Consider the following 15,738-nt stretch of genomic DNA (forward strand, 5'->3'; position numbering starts at 1 on the left):
TGATTCTGTAATTAAAATGTCATACATTATCTGAACTGGGAAAACAAAATAAAACATAACAAAACAAGCAAACTATTTTTAAAAAGTAATGAAACGTTAAAAGAATAAGTATATACGTACTTCATTAAGCCCCCTGAAAGGAACAACTTTTGCCAAGATGTTCAACAAATTATGTAATCATTGCAACTATATGTATCCAAACATGAAAAAAACACCAATGACAACAGAGTATGGTGCATTGCCTCCTGTTTGAAACTTACACATGTAAAAACATGTTCATTTTGAAGTCGGGGTCATCCACAAGCTGCTGAAATATCAACTATTGTTCAGTTTTCTACTTTTTATTGATTTAAAAAATCTTCTGGATGATAAACCTTTCTTCTTCCCTCCTTCTCATTCTGTTCTTTCTTTACAAACTTTTCTTGATCTTCTTATCTATGGCATTGGCTGCCACATGTTGCCCAGTGCCTTAGGCACCTTTACCTTTTGTATTGTTATTGGCCTTCCACTTGCAATCCTGTAGCCTGCCTCCTACTTGCAGCTCCCCACCCTCTCACACAGACTCCCAAGAGCATGTAACCCAGAACTCCTGTGGCAGTATTTTTTCCTGTGTCGACACTCTTGTGAGATATTGTCATGGCTTTGGATGGGATAGAGTTAATTTTCTTTGTAGAGGCTTGTATAATATTATGTTTTGGATTTTTTATGAAGATAGTGGTGATAACACACCAATGTTTCAGTTGTTGCTGAGCAGTGCATACACAGAGCCAAGGACTTTTCTGCTCCTAGTGCTGCCCAGTCAGTTAGGAGGCTGGGAGTGCACCAGGACCTGGGAGGGGACAGAACCAGGACAGCTGGCCCAAGACCTATTCTATACCGTATGACGTCAAGCTGAAAAATAAACATTTGGGTAAAGAAGGAAAAAAGGGGGAGTGTTTGAAGTGATGGCATTTGTTTCACCTACTATTATGTGTGATGAACTCTGTTTTCCTGGCAGTGGCTGAACACCTGCCTGCTGAGGGAAAGTAGTGAATGAATTCCTTGTTTGACTGGTAGACATGGCTTTCGCTTTACCTAGCCAACTGTCTTTATCTCAACCCATGAGTTCTCACACTTTTATAGCTCCAGTTCTCTCCTCCATCCCACCTGAGGAGAGTAAGTGAGAGGCTGTGTGGGGCTGAGCTGCCCACTGGAGTTAAGCCACAACAGTTATTTAACTCATGGCATTCATATCACTTGCAATTATGTTGTTTTATTATGGCAATTTTGCATAGGAAGCAATTGTTATAGATGTTAAAATCACACCTTCCTTCTCCCCTTTTCTGATTTCTACATTTGTCTGCAGCTTCTGGTTTACACTAAAAGACTCAATAATATGTTTGCAGAAATGAACCTGCTGTGTGGCTTCGTACACAATCTATGTGTGCACCTATCAGCAGTAACAGCATCACAAGCAGGAAAAATTGATGTGGGGTCTGAGTATGACTTAACATAACACACGGAGTTATTTAGGGTACAATATGTTGGGGAGGAGACCACTTGATGTACCTTTGCTCTCTCTCTCTCTCTCTTTTTTTTTTTTTTTCCCCAGGGAATGTATGTGCATTGTATGCCACAAAATATGGACTCTACTAGTAAATCACAGAATCACAGAACTATAGGGGTTGGAAGGGACCTCGAAAGATCATCAGGTCCAAGCCCCCTGCCAAAGCAGGTTCCTTACAGCAGCCTGCCCAGGTAGGCTTCCAGAAAGGCCTTGAATATCTCCAGTGAAGGAGACTACACAACCTCCCTAGGCAGCCTGTTCTAGTGCTCCATCACCCTCACTGTGAAGAAGTTCTTTCGCATGTCAGTGCGGAACTTCCTGCGTTCTAACTTGCAGCCATTGCCCCTTGTCCTGTCCCCACAAACCACTGAGAAGAGGTTGGCTACATCCTTCGGTCCCCCACCCCTCAGATATTTATATACACTGAGAAGATCCCCTCTCAGTCTTCTCTTCTTCAGGCTGAACAGACCCAGGTCTCTCAGCCTTTCCTCATAAGGAAGATGCTCCAGGCCCTGTGTCATCTTTGTGGCCCTCTGCTGGACTCTTTCCAGGAGATCCCTGTCTTTCTTGTACCAGGGAGCCCAGAACTAGACACAGCACTCCAGGTGAGGCCTGACCAGGGCAGAATAGAGGGGGAGGATCACCTCCCTTGACCTGCTGGCCACGCTCCTTTTAATGCACGCCAGGATCCCATTCGCCCTCTTGGCTACGAGGGCACAGTGCTGGCTCATGGTCAACCTGTCGTCCACCAGGACCTCCAGGTCCTTCTCCTCAGAGCTCCTCTCCAGAAGGTCATCCCCCAGCCTGTACTGATACTTCGGGTTGTTCCTTCCCAGGTGCAGGACTCTACACTTGCTTTTATTAAACCTCATTTGGTTTCTTCCTGCCCATCTGTCCAGCCAGTCCAGGTCTTGCTGAACAGCAGCACAGCCTTCTGGCATGTCAGCCACTCCTCCCAGCTTTGTGTCATCAGCGTACTTGCTGAGGGCAGACACTATTCCCTCATCAAGGTCGTCGATGAAGATGTTGAACAAGACTGGACCTAGCTCTGACCCCTGGGGTACACCGCTAGTCACAGGCCTCCAGCCAGACTCTGCTCCTCTGATCACCACCCTCTGAGCTCAGCCAGTCAGCCACTTCTCAACCCACCTTGCCGTCCACTGATCTATCCCACACTTTCTCAGCTTTGCTAGCAGGATGTCATGGGAGACAGTATCGAAAGTTTTGCTAAAGTCAAGGTAGATGACATCCACTGCTCTTCCCCCATCTACCCAGCTGGTGATGCCATCATAGAAGGCAACGAGGTTGGTCGAGCACGACTTCCCCTTGGTGAATCCATACTGACTACTCCTCATAACCTTCTTCTCTTCCAATTGCTTGGAGACAGCATCCAGAACAAGCTGCTCCAATACCTATCCAGTGACAGAGGTGAGACTGGCTCGCCTGTAGTTTCCTGGATCCTCCTTCCTGCCCTTCTTGAAGACCGGAGTGACATTGGCTGGACTCCAATCTTCAGGCACCTCACCCGTTCTCCAGGACCTTTCAAAGATGATAGAGAGCGGTTCGGTGATCACATCTGCCAACTCCCTTAGCACACATGGATGCATCCCATCGGGACCCATGGATTTAAGTGCATTGAGCCAATTCACACTCTCCTGAACCACTCCCACATCCACTGGCGGGAGGGGGGAGGGGGAGCGCTCCATTTCCCAGACCCTTTATCCTATTGCCAGGAGCAAGGAGTCCTGGGGGAGTGTCCTTTAGGCAAAGACTGAACCAAAGAAAGCATTCAGTATCTCTGCCTTCTCAGCCTCTCCCGTGACCAGGATAACCCCTCATTCAGCAAGGGACCCACATTATCCCTAATCTTCCTCTTGCTGTTTACATACTTGAAAAAACCGTTCTTATTATCCTTTATCTCTTTCGCAAGCCTCATCTCTAGGTGGGCTTTAGCCTTCCTCATATCGTCCCTGCAGGCCCTGACAACATTTCTATACTCCTCCCAAGAGGACAGGCCCTTTTTCCACATTTCATAGACCTTCATCTTCCTTTTGATCTTGTTGATGAGCTCCTTGCTCATCCATGCAGGTTTCCTGCCCCCCTTCCCCGATTTCCTATTCCTTGGGATGCACCGATCCTGAGCATGGAAGAAGTACTGTTTAAATGTAGCCCAGCTCGCAGAAGCAACCTTGCCTTCTAGCAACCTATCCCATGAGATACTTCCAAGCAGGTCCTGGAAGAGGTCGAAGTTGGCTCTTCAGAAGTCCAGGGTAGCAATGCTGCTTTTAGCCTTACTTCCTTTGCCTAGTTCCATCTGGAACTCCACCATCTCATGGTTGCTGCATCCCAAGCTGACCCCAACCTTCACATCCCTAACAAGGGATGTTCTTACCCTGTTGGTAAGAACGAGGTCCAGGAGCACCCCACGCCTCATCGGCTCTTCTACCACCTGCATCAGAAAATTGTCCTCAACGCATTGTAGGAACCATTTGGACTGCTCGTGCCTGGCCGAGTTGCTTACCCAGCAGATGTCTGGGTCATTGAAGTCCCCCATGAGGACCAGCACTCGTGATCGTGAGGCTACTAGCAGCTGCTTGTAGAAGGCCTCATTGACTTCCTCCTCCTGATCTGGAGACCTGTAGTAGACCCCTACCATTGTGTCACCCATACCAGCCCACCCCTTAATTCTTACCCACAAGCTCTCCACTTGTCCTTCAACCTCCCCCAGCTGGAGCTGGGTACATTCTAATTGTTCCTTCACATAAAGGGCAATCCCACCCCCTCACTTCCCCAGCCTGTCTTTCCTAATGAGGACATAGCCCTCCATGACTGCGTTCCAGTCATGTGAGCTGTTCTACTATGTCTCAGTGATCTTCATGCCACACAGAGTGGTCTGTTAATATTCTTTCCATCATTTTCATTTCCATTATATAACAAAAAAAAGCTATTTTTGTTTCTCTTTATTTTATAATAATAGCCATTCAACACTGTTGTTATAAGTATCGTTATGTTTTAGCTGTTAATTTTCTAATGTTACTTTGCCTTGTAAAATTGTATTTGAAATATCACAGATAATTTTCTATTTTATTACTGCATATGTTAATGCAGTTTTCCTTGCAGCCAGCATGTGATAAAATAATATTCTTATGTTTTTAAGCAAATCAAAATTGTCAATGATCTTAAGGAATATGTAATCTATACCATGCAGAAGTGAAAACTGAATGCTGTTGGCATACATTAACTTCACTATCACAATATACACTATATTATGTATATTATTTATATAATATATATTTATATATTATCTATATATTATATAAATATATAAATAATATATACACATATTATTTATACATTATATCTATCTATATAAAATATATATTATATTTTTGATTGAGTGTGGATCAAGAAATTTCAATTTTTTCAGAGGATTAAAAACTTCCAAAATAAGTAGTATGACTTTGTAATTTCACAGGTGAAACTAATATTTAAGCTAAGTGATTTCACAGGTAAAATAATACTAACTTTGCATTAATGACTTGCTTTCCTTACCCTGGACCTCTCCTCCAGTTTTGTCATCATGACGACAGTTGCACCCCGTTGTTCCCACATCATTCTCCAGAAGTCTCCAAAGGTTTCTGGCAATGCCCCTTGTGTTGCTATATATGCATTCTGCTTTCTATATCCATCTATGTAGTTGGCATTGATGTAGTCACTGCCTGGTATGCCTACAAAGAAAGATGAATGATTACACTGGGCAGCATTTCTGCACAGTCCTATTGTGCAAGAGCTAAAAATCCTGTCACACAGCTGGATCATGAATCTGAGCCTGCTGCATGCCATGTAGTACATGGATATTTGCAAGTGAGAGTATTGAGCTTCTGGAGCTTAGGGGTATGATGGCCTCTCTGGGAATATATATTCTTTGGAAACAAAGGAACCAGTTTGATAAGAAAGTAGGAAAGTCAGAAAATCTGTAGTAGAGGGAGAAACCTGGTATTGAAAACAGAAGTATGCACAAGCTGATCTGACACTGCCTGTTGTCACCCACACACATGGAAAATCTCTGCCAGGGTCAGACAGGGCAGCCTCCCTGCAGACATCCTGAGTAGGTTTCATTTAACTGTCTTGTTGAGCTTGTTGCATTTATTTTAAACATAGGAGAAGGGTTAATGTTGTCAGATTATTAAAATTATTGTCACATGCATTTTTCCTTTTAAATGTGAAACTCAGAGCTCTATTTTAACAAAACTTAGCATGCAAGTTTAAGAAACTGGAATCTGCTGCACAGTGTCTGCATCAGAAAAAGGCCTCCTCAAGCCTGAATAAAAATTAAATGTATGAAATGGAGGCAGAAGTCAAGACTTGTGGGCAAACTGAAACTACACTATCAATCACCTGAGACTCATGTACTTTGGACTAGATTTAGATAGGGACTTTGAGTGTGTCAACTCAGCCTTTGGCAGGCAGGCTCTTGCTTATTTTGTCTGTGTGGCCACATGTGAATGTGATCCAGCTGTAGCCTGGAAGGTATTTAAGTGAGGTTATGCCAATGCTGTGGCTGTATTGAGAACCTGGTCATAACACACTGCCTGCCAAAGTCAAGGAGGAAGTGCTGGCTGCAGTGAAGATCATGTTACTGGTCTGAACTAAAGACAGCAATGCTCACAGAAAGGAGTAAATAGGACATAAAGGTTTCTGTCCTGTTCCCACAGGATTCAGTGCTGCAGTGTCCACCTTTTGTCTCAGACTACGAACAAGTTGTCCAGCACAGAGCCTTAATATCACTGCTATTGTTTTAGATGATGACTTCAGGAAGAAAAGATATCCATGTGAGATCTATGGGCCAGTGAGATCCCTAAACAGTCTTTCCCACATTACTATAGTGTTGAACACAAGTGTTCCCAAGAAGAGTTTCATAGTACAGAACTGTGCAACACAATAAAATGTTACAAAAAGTATGTTAAAATAATTAACAGAAGTTTCTTCTTTTTTTAATAACAATGAACAGTTTATGTTTACACAGACAATGTACCACACCCAAGTCTCGTCACAGGTTCCATAGACTGTTTCAAAAGGGAGTTGAGGTGATATAATCTTCTTAGCTTATGCTAAAGCTGTTAATATTTTCACTCTATGGAGCAACAGTGTTGAATTTCAGTGGGGTATGAACCACAGTAAATTGCCAAATATATTGAAAGGAATGTTTCCCAATCTTTCTGTCATAAAATGAACATCCAAATTTATTGTGTTCTGTTATCTTCTGCTGGTGATCCCAGACCAGGAACTGCTAAGGCTGCATACTCCTGTTTTTCCTGACAACCAGTAGCATGTATCTGAAAATAATTTCCAAAATAAAAAAATAAATCAAATAGGCAGTGGGCAATAGCGATACCTCTTTAACGCTTTTTATTTTTGTTTTTATTTTAAATACAGTTTGAAGAGTTCTGCTTATTCTGCATAAGCCTAATTTTAAATTTAATTCCTTAGCAATGAGCAAATCCACTGATTAACCGTGTTGCTAATTAAGAACAAATATTATTTTGAAACAATTCAGATTATGAGTCATTACAGCAGAATTCTAGCCTAAAATTTGTCTTTATTGTCTTCATATTATTATTACCACACAAATAAAATTATAGAATTCACTGTTTTATACATCCAGTTTATATTTAAACACAAATTTTAATTTGATTTGACCTCTGTACCAGTAAAGCAAAAACCTGACAAAATGTTTTAGGCTAGTAGAGAGTTTGTAACCTCAGGGGCACAAGAGAGACAACAAATGGCACCCCTCAGGCAGGATGTATGGATGGACACAGGAAGACTGGCTGGCTATGATTAGAACTGATTGAAAGTATCTGGGAGAAAAATAAAATGTAAAACCTTCAAAACCTGCATAGTGTATAGCTGAAAAGCACAATTTCCCTCTACAAAAGGAGTTGCTATTTAAAAGCTTCCCTCTTGTAAACTTGAAAGTTTTACACAACACTTCTTATTGTGAAAATTGGAATTAATGACTTAGAAGATACAACTGCTAGGCACAATGCCATATTTTCTTCTCTTATCAAGATAATAAAACACTTTCGCACAAAACAGATGAGAAAGAAAAATGAAGCCAACAGGAGAAATCTACACCAACTGGGTATTATTACCAAAGGAACTGAGAAAGCTGGTAAAAAAATGTTTTTTGCATAAATTAGAATTACATTATGAGGTCTAGTATCATACTTTGAAGCACATGTTATAAATAAAAGCCTGAGGAAAAATGAAAAAGAAAAAAAAAACACTTTGGAAAGTGGTTAAATGATCTTCTGGGAAGGCTGTCCTCTAGAGCTGATACCTCACAGCTCAGCATAAAAATTAAGCATAAGTTATTGTGCATTAAAGAATGATCTCCTGGAGATCCTGCAGATCCCCTTAGAAACTGCTAAGGCACATGGAAAATAAGGAGGTGATTGATGACAGCCAACAAGGCTTCTCTAAGGGCAGATCATGACTAACAAATTTAGTGGCCTGCTACAACAGGGTAATAGCATTGGTGGATAAGGGAAGAGCAAATGATGTCATCTGCATGGACTTGTACAAAGCACTTGACACTGTCCCACATGAAATCCTTGTCTCTAAATTGGAGAGACATGGATTTGATGGATGGCTTACTCAGTGGATAAGGAATTGGCTGGATTGGCTGAACTCAAGGAGTTGTGGTCAATGGCTTAATGTCCAAGTAGAGACAAGTAATGAGTGGTGTTCCTCAGGGGTCAGTACTGGGACTGGTGCTATCTTAGTTGTTGACACGGACCGTGGGATTGAATCATAGAATCATAGAATCATAGAATATCCTGAGTTGGAAGGGACCCTTAAGGATCATCAAGTCCAACTCTTGACACCGCACAGGTCTACCCAAAAGTTCAGACCATGTGACTAAGTGCACAGTCCAATCTCTTCTTAAATTCAGACAGGCTCGGTGCAGTGACCACTTCCCTGGGGAGCCTGTTCCAGTGTGCAACCACCCTCTCTGTGAAGAACCCCCTCCTGATGTCAAGCCTAAATTTCCCCTGCCTCAGCTTAACCCCGTTCCCACGGGTCCTGTCACTTGTGTTGAGTGCACCTTCAGCAAGGATGTTGATGACACCAAGCTGTGTGCTGTGGCTGAGGTGCCGTAGGGAAGAGATGACATCTAGTGGGACCTGGACAGACTTGAGAGGTGGGCCCATGCGAACGTCATGAAATTCAAGGCCAAGTCATCAAGGCCAAGTGCAAGGTGGCACACAAACACAAATACAGGCTTGGCAGCAAATGGACTGAGAGCCACCCTGAGGTAAAGGGGTGTTGGTTGATGAGAAACTCAACATGAGCTGGCCATGTGTGCATCTGCAACCCAGAAAACCAATCATATTCTGGGCAGCATCAAAAAAAGCATGACAAGCAGGTCGAGAGAGGTGATTCTCCCCCTCTACTTTGCTCTGACGAGTACTGGAATATTGCGTTGAGTTCAGGGCCCCCCATTCAAAGAAGGACATGGACCTGTTGGAGGAAGGAGGAGGGCCATGAAGATGATCAAAGGGCCAGAACACCCTTCCTATGAAAAAAAGCTGAACATGGACATGTAGTTGTTTAGCCTAGAGAAGAGAAAGCTCCAAAGAGACCTTCCAGTAACTACAGAAGGCCTACAGGAAGGCTGGTGAGGGGGGCTAGTGATAGGACAAGGGATAATGGCTTTAAAGTAAAAAGGGGTAGATTTATGTTAAATACTAGGTAGATTTTTTTTTTTTTTTTCTCAGAGGATGGTGAGGTACTGGAACTGGTTGCCCAGAGAAGCTGTGGATGCCCTGTCCCTGGAAGACCAGGCTGGATGGGACTTTGATCAACTTGGTCTATTGGAGGTGTCCCTGCCAAGGCAGGGTGTTGGAATGAGATGACTCTTAAGGGTCCCTTCTGACCCAAACCATTCTACGATTCTATAATCTTTACAAATCTTAGCAGCCAATACTACTATGTAAAAATAAATAAATAAATAAATAAATCAGAATTTCTAAACTTGTTAATGCTGTTACATTTATTAATTTGCATTAAATTTATCAACACGTCATATTCAAATAATTTTTAAATTGAATAAATTACAATTATTTAACAAGAATTTTACGAAGCTAGTTTTCTGATTACGTCTTCCTTGGTCACATATGCAAGCAAGAGATAATTGAAGTTAACAATTACAGATATTTGCAAAGAGAATTTCCTTTCAGATAGGATTAAAATAGAAATTTCCATTTTATTCTGCATTTGACTTTTATCAAGTGGACACAAAATGCCTTATATGTTCTTTAACCAGAAAAAAAAAAAAAGAAAAAAAAAAAAGAAAAAAAAAAAAAAAGAAAAAAAAAAAGTTTTATAAAGTAACTCAGTCCCATACTGCATGAAAATGATGTGGCTGGGACATGTGACATGGACAGGAAAGCCTCTTCACCACAGGACCAGGACCTGAGTTACTGCTAGTTTCTTAACTAATTCACTTTCAGGAAGAAAATTAAGTACTTCTTCAACAATTTACACTCTGAAAATTTTTGTCACAGATTTCTCTCTAGCAGAAGATGAGACTGTATAGGGTTATATCCCTACTGAAATCAAGAGATTTCTCAACACTCAGCTTCATTGTCTCTCTCACCCACAGGATCTATTAGGTATTTTCTTTGTTCCATTCATTATCAACCCCATTTTTTTTTGTATAGAGCCTCTTCATCACTGTCCATACACATGACCTCAGTTTCTCGTTCTGGGCTAAGATCCTTTCATATTCTGTAATATCATCTTGCCACTCCAACTTTCTGTCTCAAATTTTGCCATACCAATTTTTCTTTATCAACTATGTCCCTCCAAGGAAAACTGCCTTATAATAAGAGGTTTAATGAAGTGTGTGCAGTTTAAAAACAACATTTACCAAATCTAAACATCTGTAAATCTCTACACTGACCAAGTGGAAACAATTATCAAAGGAAGATAAATCTAAATATTAAGTGTCACTTTCTGGAATGACTTTTCTGGTCATAACATCATTTTGAGCTGAGAAAGCTGAACAATTCTCTGTCAAGTCCAATAGTGCAAAAAAATCACATAAAACTAGTTTCACTGCACTGCAATGAAATCTTGCAAACCTTTGTTAGCTTCTATAGCTTGAAGGCAACATACAAAAAAAGCACCAAGGCAACTGCCATCATTACTTAAATTTGGGTGTAAGAATTAAGAGAGGTCAGTTATGTGAAAACATGGGTCAAGAAAAAGACAAAGCAAATAAATTCTGCCTTTACTAATATTAATATGAACCTTAACTAACACTACTGGCATCAGGGGAGTTTAAAGAAGATTTAGGATGGCATACCTGAAATGTTAATTTAAAGTAATCCAAGTATAACTTGACTTTTATAAGTTTCATTAAGGCAGATACATAGTTGCTGCATAAAAAAGTAAGCTACCAGATCATAATTCTACCATAATTATTTTCTAGTAGCCTTTTCAACGATAGTGATAAATGACCAGAGTCTGCAATCTCTTTATTCTGCCGGACAGGAATAAAGCACAAGAGGGGATCAGATGAGTAGCTGAGCAGAAAGGGCATCTCATTTTCAAATATCTCAAGAGAACAAAGCAGTAGAGTTTTTACTGAGTAAGGGTGAATGAGCAATGAAACAATATTAAGCAAAAAACAAACAAACAAAAAATCCAAAACACAGCAAAGAAAAAGAACACTCTATAGCTACTGATTTTTGGTGAGACTGTACTCACAAACTGAAATGACAGTACAGTTTGCTGCAGCATGCACAGGGATGCACACCACAAGGCTAATAAAGTAGATCTCGGAATTACTCATTTGATTTCCTGAGGATGGTTATAATCTAAAATAGCTTTAATTAGACTTTACATTTTATTCATAAACCGAAATCAAATCATGAAATTATTTCAAGTGTTTACAAAGGCTAAGTACCAAACAGCCTTTCTATTTAAAACAAATTAAACCATAAACCTTTGTTTCTGTGCTGCTTCCCTAAGAGATGTGGTGTTAGTCATAAAAAGAGCATGAAGTAATAACATTAAATACTGTCATGCTTGTAAACAAGTTAGGAAAATGTAATGATGAATCGAAAATGCTGATCAAGCTGTGGTTTAGATCAATGACCGATGTTTTGACATGTCAGAGCAAAAACAAAGCTAGTAGATGCCAATAACAAATGTTTATGAAGAACTTTTTGCAATATGAAGTCTTTGTAGGCAAGGAGGTTACCAAAATCAAACGGTCTAAGTACAAATCTGTACTGCAAAACCTCACTGGAAAAACAGTAGCAGAGACCAGTGAAGGTATTTGCAACCATGAACAGTAGTAAAATGAAAACTTTGTAAAAAGAAATGCAGTATATAATATCCTAACATAATGTAAGGTAAAGAAAGAAAAGAGGAAGAAAGAGAAAAGCTATAGATTGCTGTATTGTGGATGAACTGTTAGGATTATTAGAATCTGGAAAAGAGGGAGAGGATGAAAGGGATATGGAATTTCAAAGTTAAATGTTAAATTACGGTAAGTTTTGGAAAGTATTGGTAAGTTTTGGAAAGCAGTATCAAAAAGTGTTGGGCAGAATATGCAAAATTCACACAAAGAAAGGGACTGTGTAGAGGGCAGAAGAAAATTATTTGAAAAAAAAAAAGGCAAAAAAATCTGGAAAATGTGACATATAGGGAATATATGGGAGCTATATATTAAGACAAGAGGAGAAACATGTAAGGTTAATGTTAAGATAGGGCAGAATGAAAATAAATGCATTGTTTAGAGCAGTTCCTCAGAGACACAGCATTTTGCCAGCACAATGGTCACAATCTATTGTGGTATCACTACCTTGCATTACAGTGCCAAGCAGATATCCGAAGTCATCATACTGTTTACAGCCGTCTGAAAGTTGGCTCAGTGATTCTCCAGCTCTTTAAGACTGAATAGCACTTAACCAATCTAAAAAAGTGGTCTTGTTGGACAGAAATAATCATTTATATGTTCAAAGGATACACTAAGAGGGCCAGTTTCAATGTGAGTGCCCAGTAAATAGCAAGGTGCCAATTCTTCATCCTCTGTTCAAAAAAAAGCCACTCAACATTTTGCTGAATACTTCGAGATGGACGGTCTGTGTATGTGTACAGAAAAAAGTCAGAACTGTGCCAAGCAGATTTCAAGAGAATCGAGAATGTCTCAATTTTTGTTGATAGATTATAACTATAACAGCTTAAGTTGGCCAGAATTATTATATATAACAGCATAGGCCAGAATCATTGTACCTTTTATCATTGTATTACTTGTATCATTGTAGTTGAGATAGCCACCATGAACACTACTCTAAATTGTTCATTGATCTTTCTGTAGTCTATTGCCTCATCACTGCAATACTTTTGCTATTCTTAGGGCACTCTAGAATTGCAGAGATGAAGTGTCATAAAATTAATCTCAGCATTTAATTACATTTTGTTTGCAGAATATAACATAACTACAATATGAGAAAGTGTGAATAATTTGTATATTCCACAACTGTTCACGATCTTCCATTGACCAGAATGCTTTCTAAATCTAAAGAGCATGACCTACATACTCAATATTAATTTACTGATAAATGGCAATCAAATTAATAAAATTCTGTAGATTTTTTGATTTTTGCTTTTTTTTTTTTTTTTTTTTTTTTTTTAGCCTTTGCATTATAGTCACACTCTTCTAGCTGTAGCAGAAGTTTAAAGCCACTACATTTCACATCAAACAAAACTTACATTGCTGAAATATGATGGACATTATTTATATTTATATTTTTTTCATGACTGTCATTATGTAAACCTATGCCACATACGGGAGACCTTTAGTCTTGGATGTCTCCTAAAAGAACTGACAAGCCTTTTTACAAGGCAGAAGGCTAAATTTTTATTTAATTATTTTTTTATTTTTTTTTGCCAAAGAAAATATTTCTTCCTTTGAGGTTTTTTACAGATCTAGCTGTTTTAACTTGGTCTACTTCTCTTTTAATCTATAAATTCTGCCCTCAGATCCAGCTAGATGCATACAAGAAATTTCAGTATGTTCTTATGTTCTTTCATAATACTGTAAAATTTTACTTGCAAGTGTCCCTCTTAGATACATCCAAAGATAGCACAATCCAAGAGATGGGATTTCCAGAATGTATGGGAACACAATTCTGAAAAGGAAAATTTTTCTTCAGGTGGAAATTCAAATTACCACAACTAATGTGAGTTTTACTTCCAAAGGGATTCCTAATGAAATAAAAATTAAACGTGGTGAGTTTGCAATGTGTCTTGCAAAGTGAGCTAGTATGTGGTGGAACTCCTTGCTACAGGCAATTACAGAGGCCAAGAAGATAGGGACAAAAAAAAGGATGGAACATTTCCATGCGTAACGAATTATAAAAGGTACCAAAATAAACACTTTGAAAGAGTTACTGATACTTGTGTTTCAGGACATAGACAACCTTTAACAACTTGGTATTATCAATGAGTGGAAGGCTATAATGTATTTCTTTGTTTAAGGTCACTGTATTAAAGTATTAGAGTGTTAGAAATGTTAATGTCATCATGGTATCGCTTTCTTATAAAAATAAGCAAACATTACACTTTAAATGTTTGTTGTCTCTGCTCATTATAAATATATTCAGCCCCTTCCTACAGGTAAAGTTAAGATTTTAAATTAAAAATGTTTTTAAAGATTTTAAATGTTTTTAAGATTTTAAAATTAAAAATGTTTTTACTACTTATTATTTTTAAAAAGTAGTCCAATATACTGCATAATTTGATACCTTTGATTACTTTGATCAGTGGTTTCTGTTTTGCCTCTTTGTTTTTCTTCTTATTCTCAGAATAGGTTTGTTTTCTTTCAGGGAGCCAAATTTAATGAGTCACTTACATGAAGGAGAACATGGCAGAACTTTCTAAGCACAGATGTCTGACTTGCTTATAAACTAACAAATACATTTATTTGCAATTAGACTTTCTTGTCTGTTACACACCTCTTTGTCCAATCAAAATCCTGTGGCAATCTTGAGTCTTCAATGAACATACTTATTTCTGAATTACACATTTTGTTCCAAAGACCTTTACATAACAATGAAGAATGGCTGTCCAAATGCTGAGTTTTCCATACTGTATATCTAGGTGTTTTTATTTGTTTGTTTGTGTACCAGTGACACAGAAAGACATATTTTTCTTTAATTGCATAAAATATAATGCTAATCAAGGCACACTGGCCTCTGTGTTGAGACATAGTTCTATCAGGAGGCAGCAGAGCTCTATACAGCTATACAAAGCAATGCAGAAGAAGCAAAATATGCTAACTGACATTAAAAAAAAAAAAAAAAAGGCAGTGCAACTGTATGAGCTTCAGAAGTGGGAAAAAATGTAAGCAGATTATCAGACACAAATTCTTCAAGGCAATCATTTAATTTTCTAATACATTTGAAAAGCTCTTATCTGTATAATCAAAGCCCGCAACATGCAGCTGCAGTAAATAAAGGAAATATCTAAACCTCAATCAGTATGAGTGCCTTTTTTTTTTTTTTTTTTTCACCAAACTGCTGTTAATAAAATTGATGGCACCTATAATATTTTCCCTCCTGTATCCAATGTCTTCAGGTCAGCAAAATGTAAGAAATTGTTTATAACTTTAAATCAAAATACCCTACAGTTTAACTAGTAGCATGTTAGGATTAACATAATTATGACTCTGAATACAGTTCCCTAGATCTTATATATCATATGAAAGCTTTGTCACAGACAATAAAGGAAATTTTATTTTTATTTTTATTTTACTCATTTCACTTAAATATATAAACTTCTGGCCATCATTAATACCCGTCTGTCAACACTATGGAATAAACTGAAAATCCACTTCAACCTGGGAAGCAGCTTAATAATAAGGCAGAACTGGCAAGAGAAGAAATCCTGAGTGAAATCCAGTGATTCCTGTTGCTTTAGCACCTGGTAAAACAGACACAATAACCAAGGCTCTTCATTTTAGATGCTTATGTCAAAACTCTTAAACTTTCAGTTTTTTGGAGACCTTTGTGTCAGAAAAAGATATAATAAAAAACTGTCATCATACCCCTCTGCCAATCTTTTGGTAGCAAAATACTGAGGTTTCAATAATGTCTGTGTGTGTGTATTTC

The 15,738-nt window shown here is 38.8% G+C and overlaps 1 protein-coding gene across 18 annotated transcripts in view; it reads right to left on the reverse strand.

Annotated features, from left to right (window-relative positions):
• PTPRD (protein tyrosine phosphatase receptor type D) overlaps positions 1 to 15,738 on the reverse strand; it is a 1,303,784-nt gene that overhangs the window by 55,462 nt on the left and 1,232,584 nt on the right. For all 18 annotated transcript variants that reach the window (XM_084505446.1, XM_084505445.1, XM_084505434.1 and 15 more), the window contains one exon: positions 5,099 to 5,274. In XM_084505446.1, the coding sequence (XP_084361572.1) occupies positions 5,099 to 5,274 (176 nt within the window). The remainder of the gene's footprint in view (positions 1 to 5,098; positions 5,275 to 15,738) is intronic.

The sequence above is a fragment of the Aythya ferina genome (genome assembly GCF_964211825.1).
Source record: "Aythya ferina genome assembly, chromosome: Z".
Taxonomy (NCBI): Eukaryota; Metazoa; Chordata; class Aves; order Anseriformes; family Anatidae; genus Aythya; species Aythya ferina.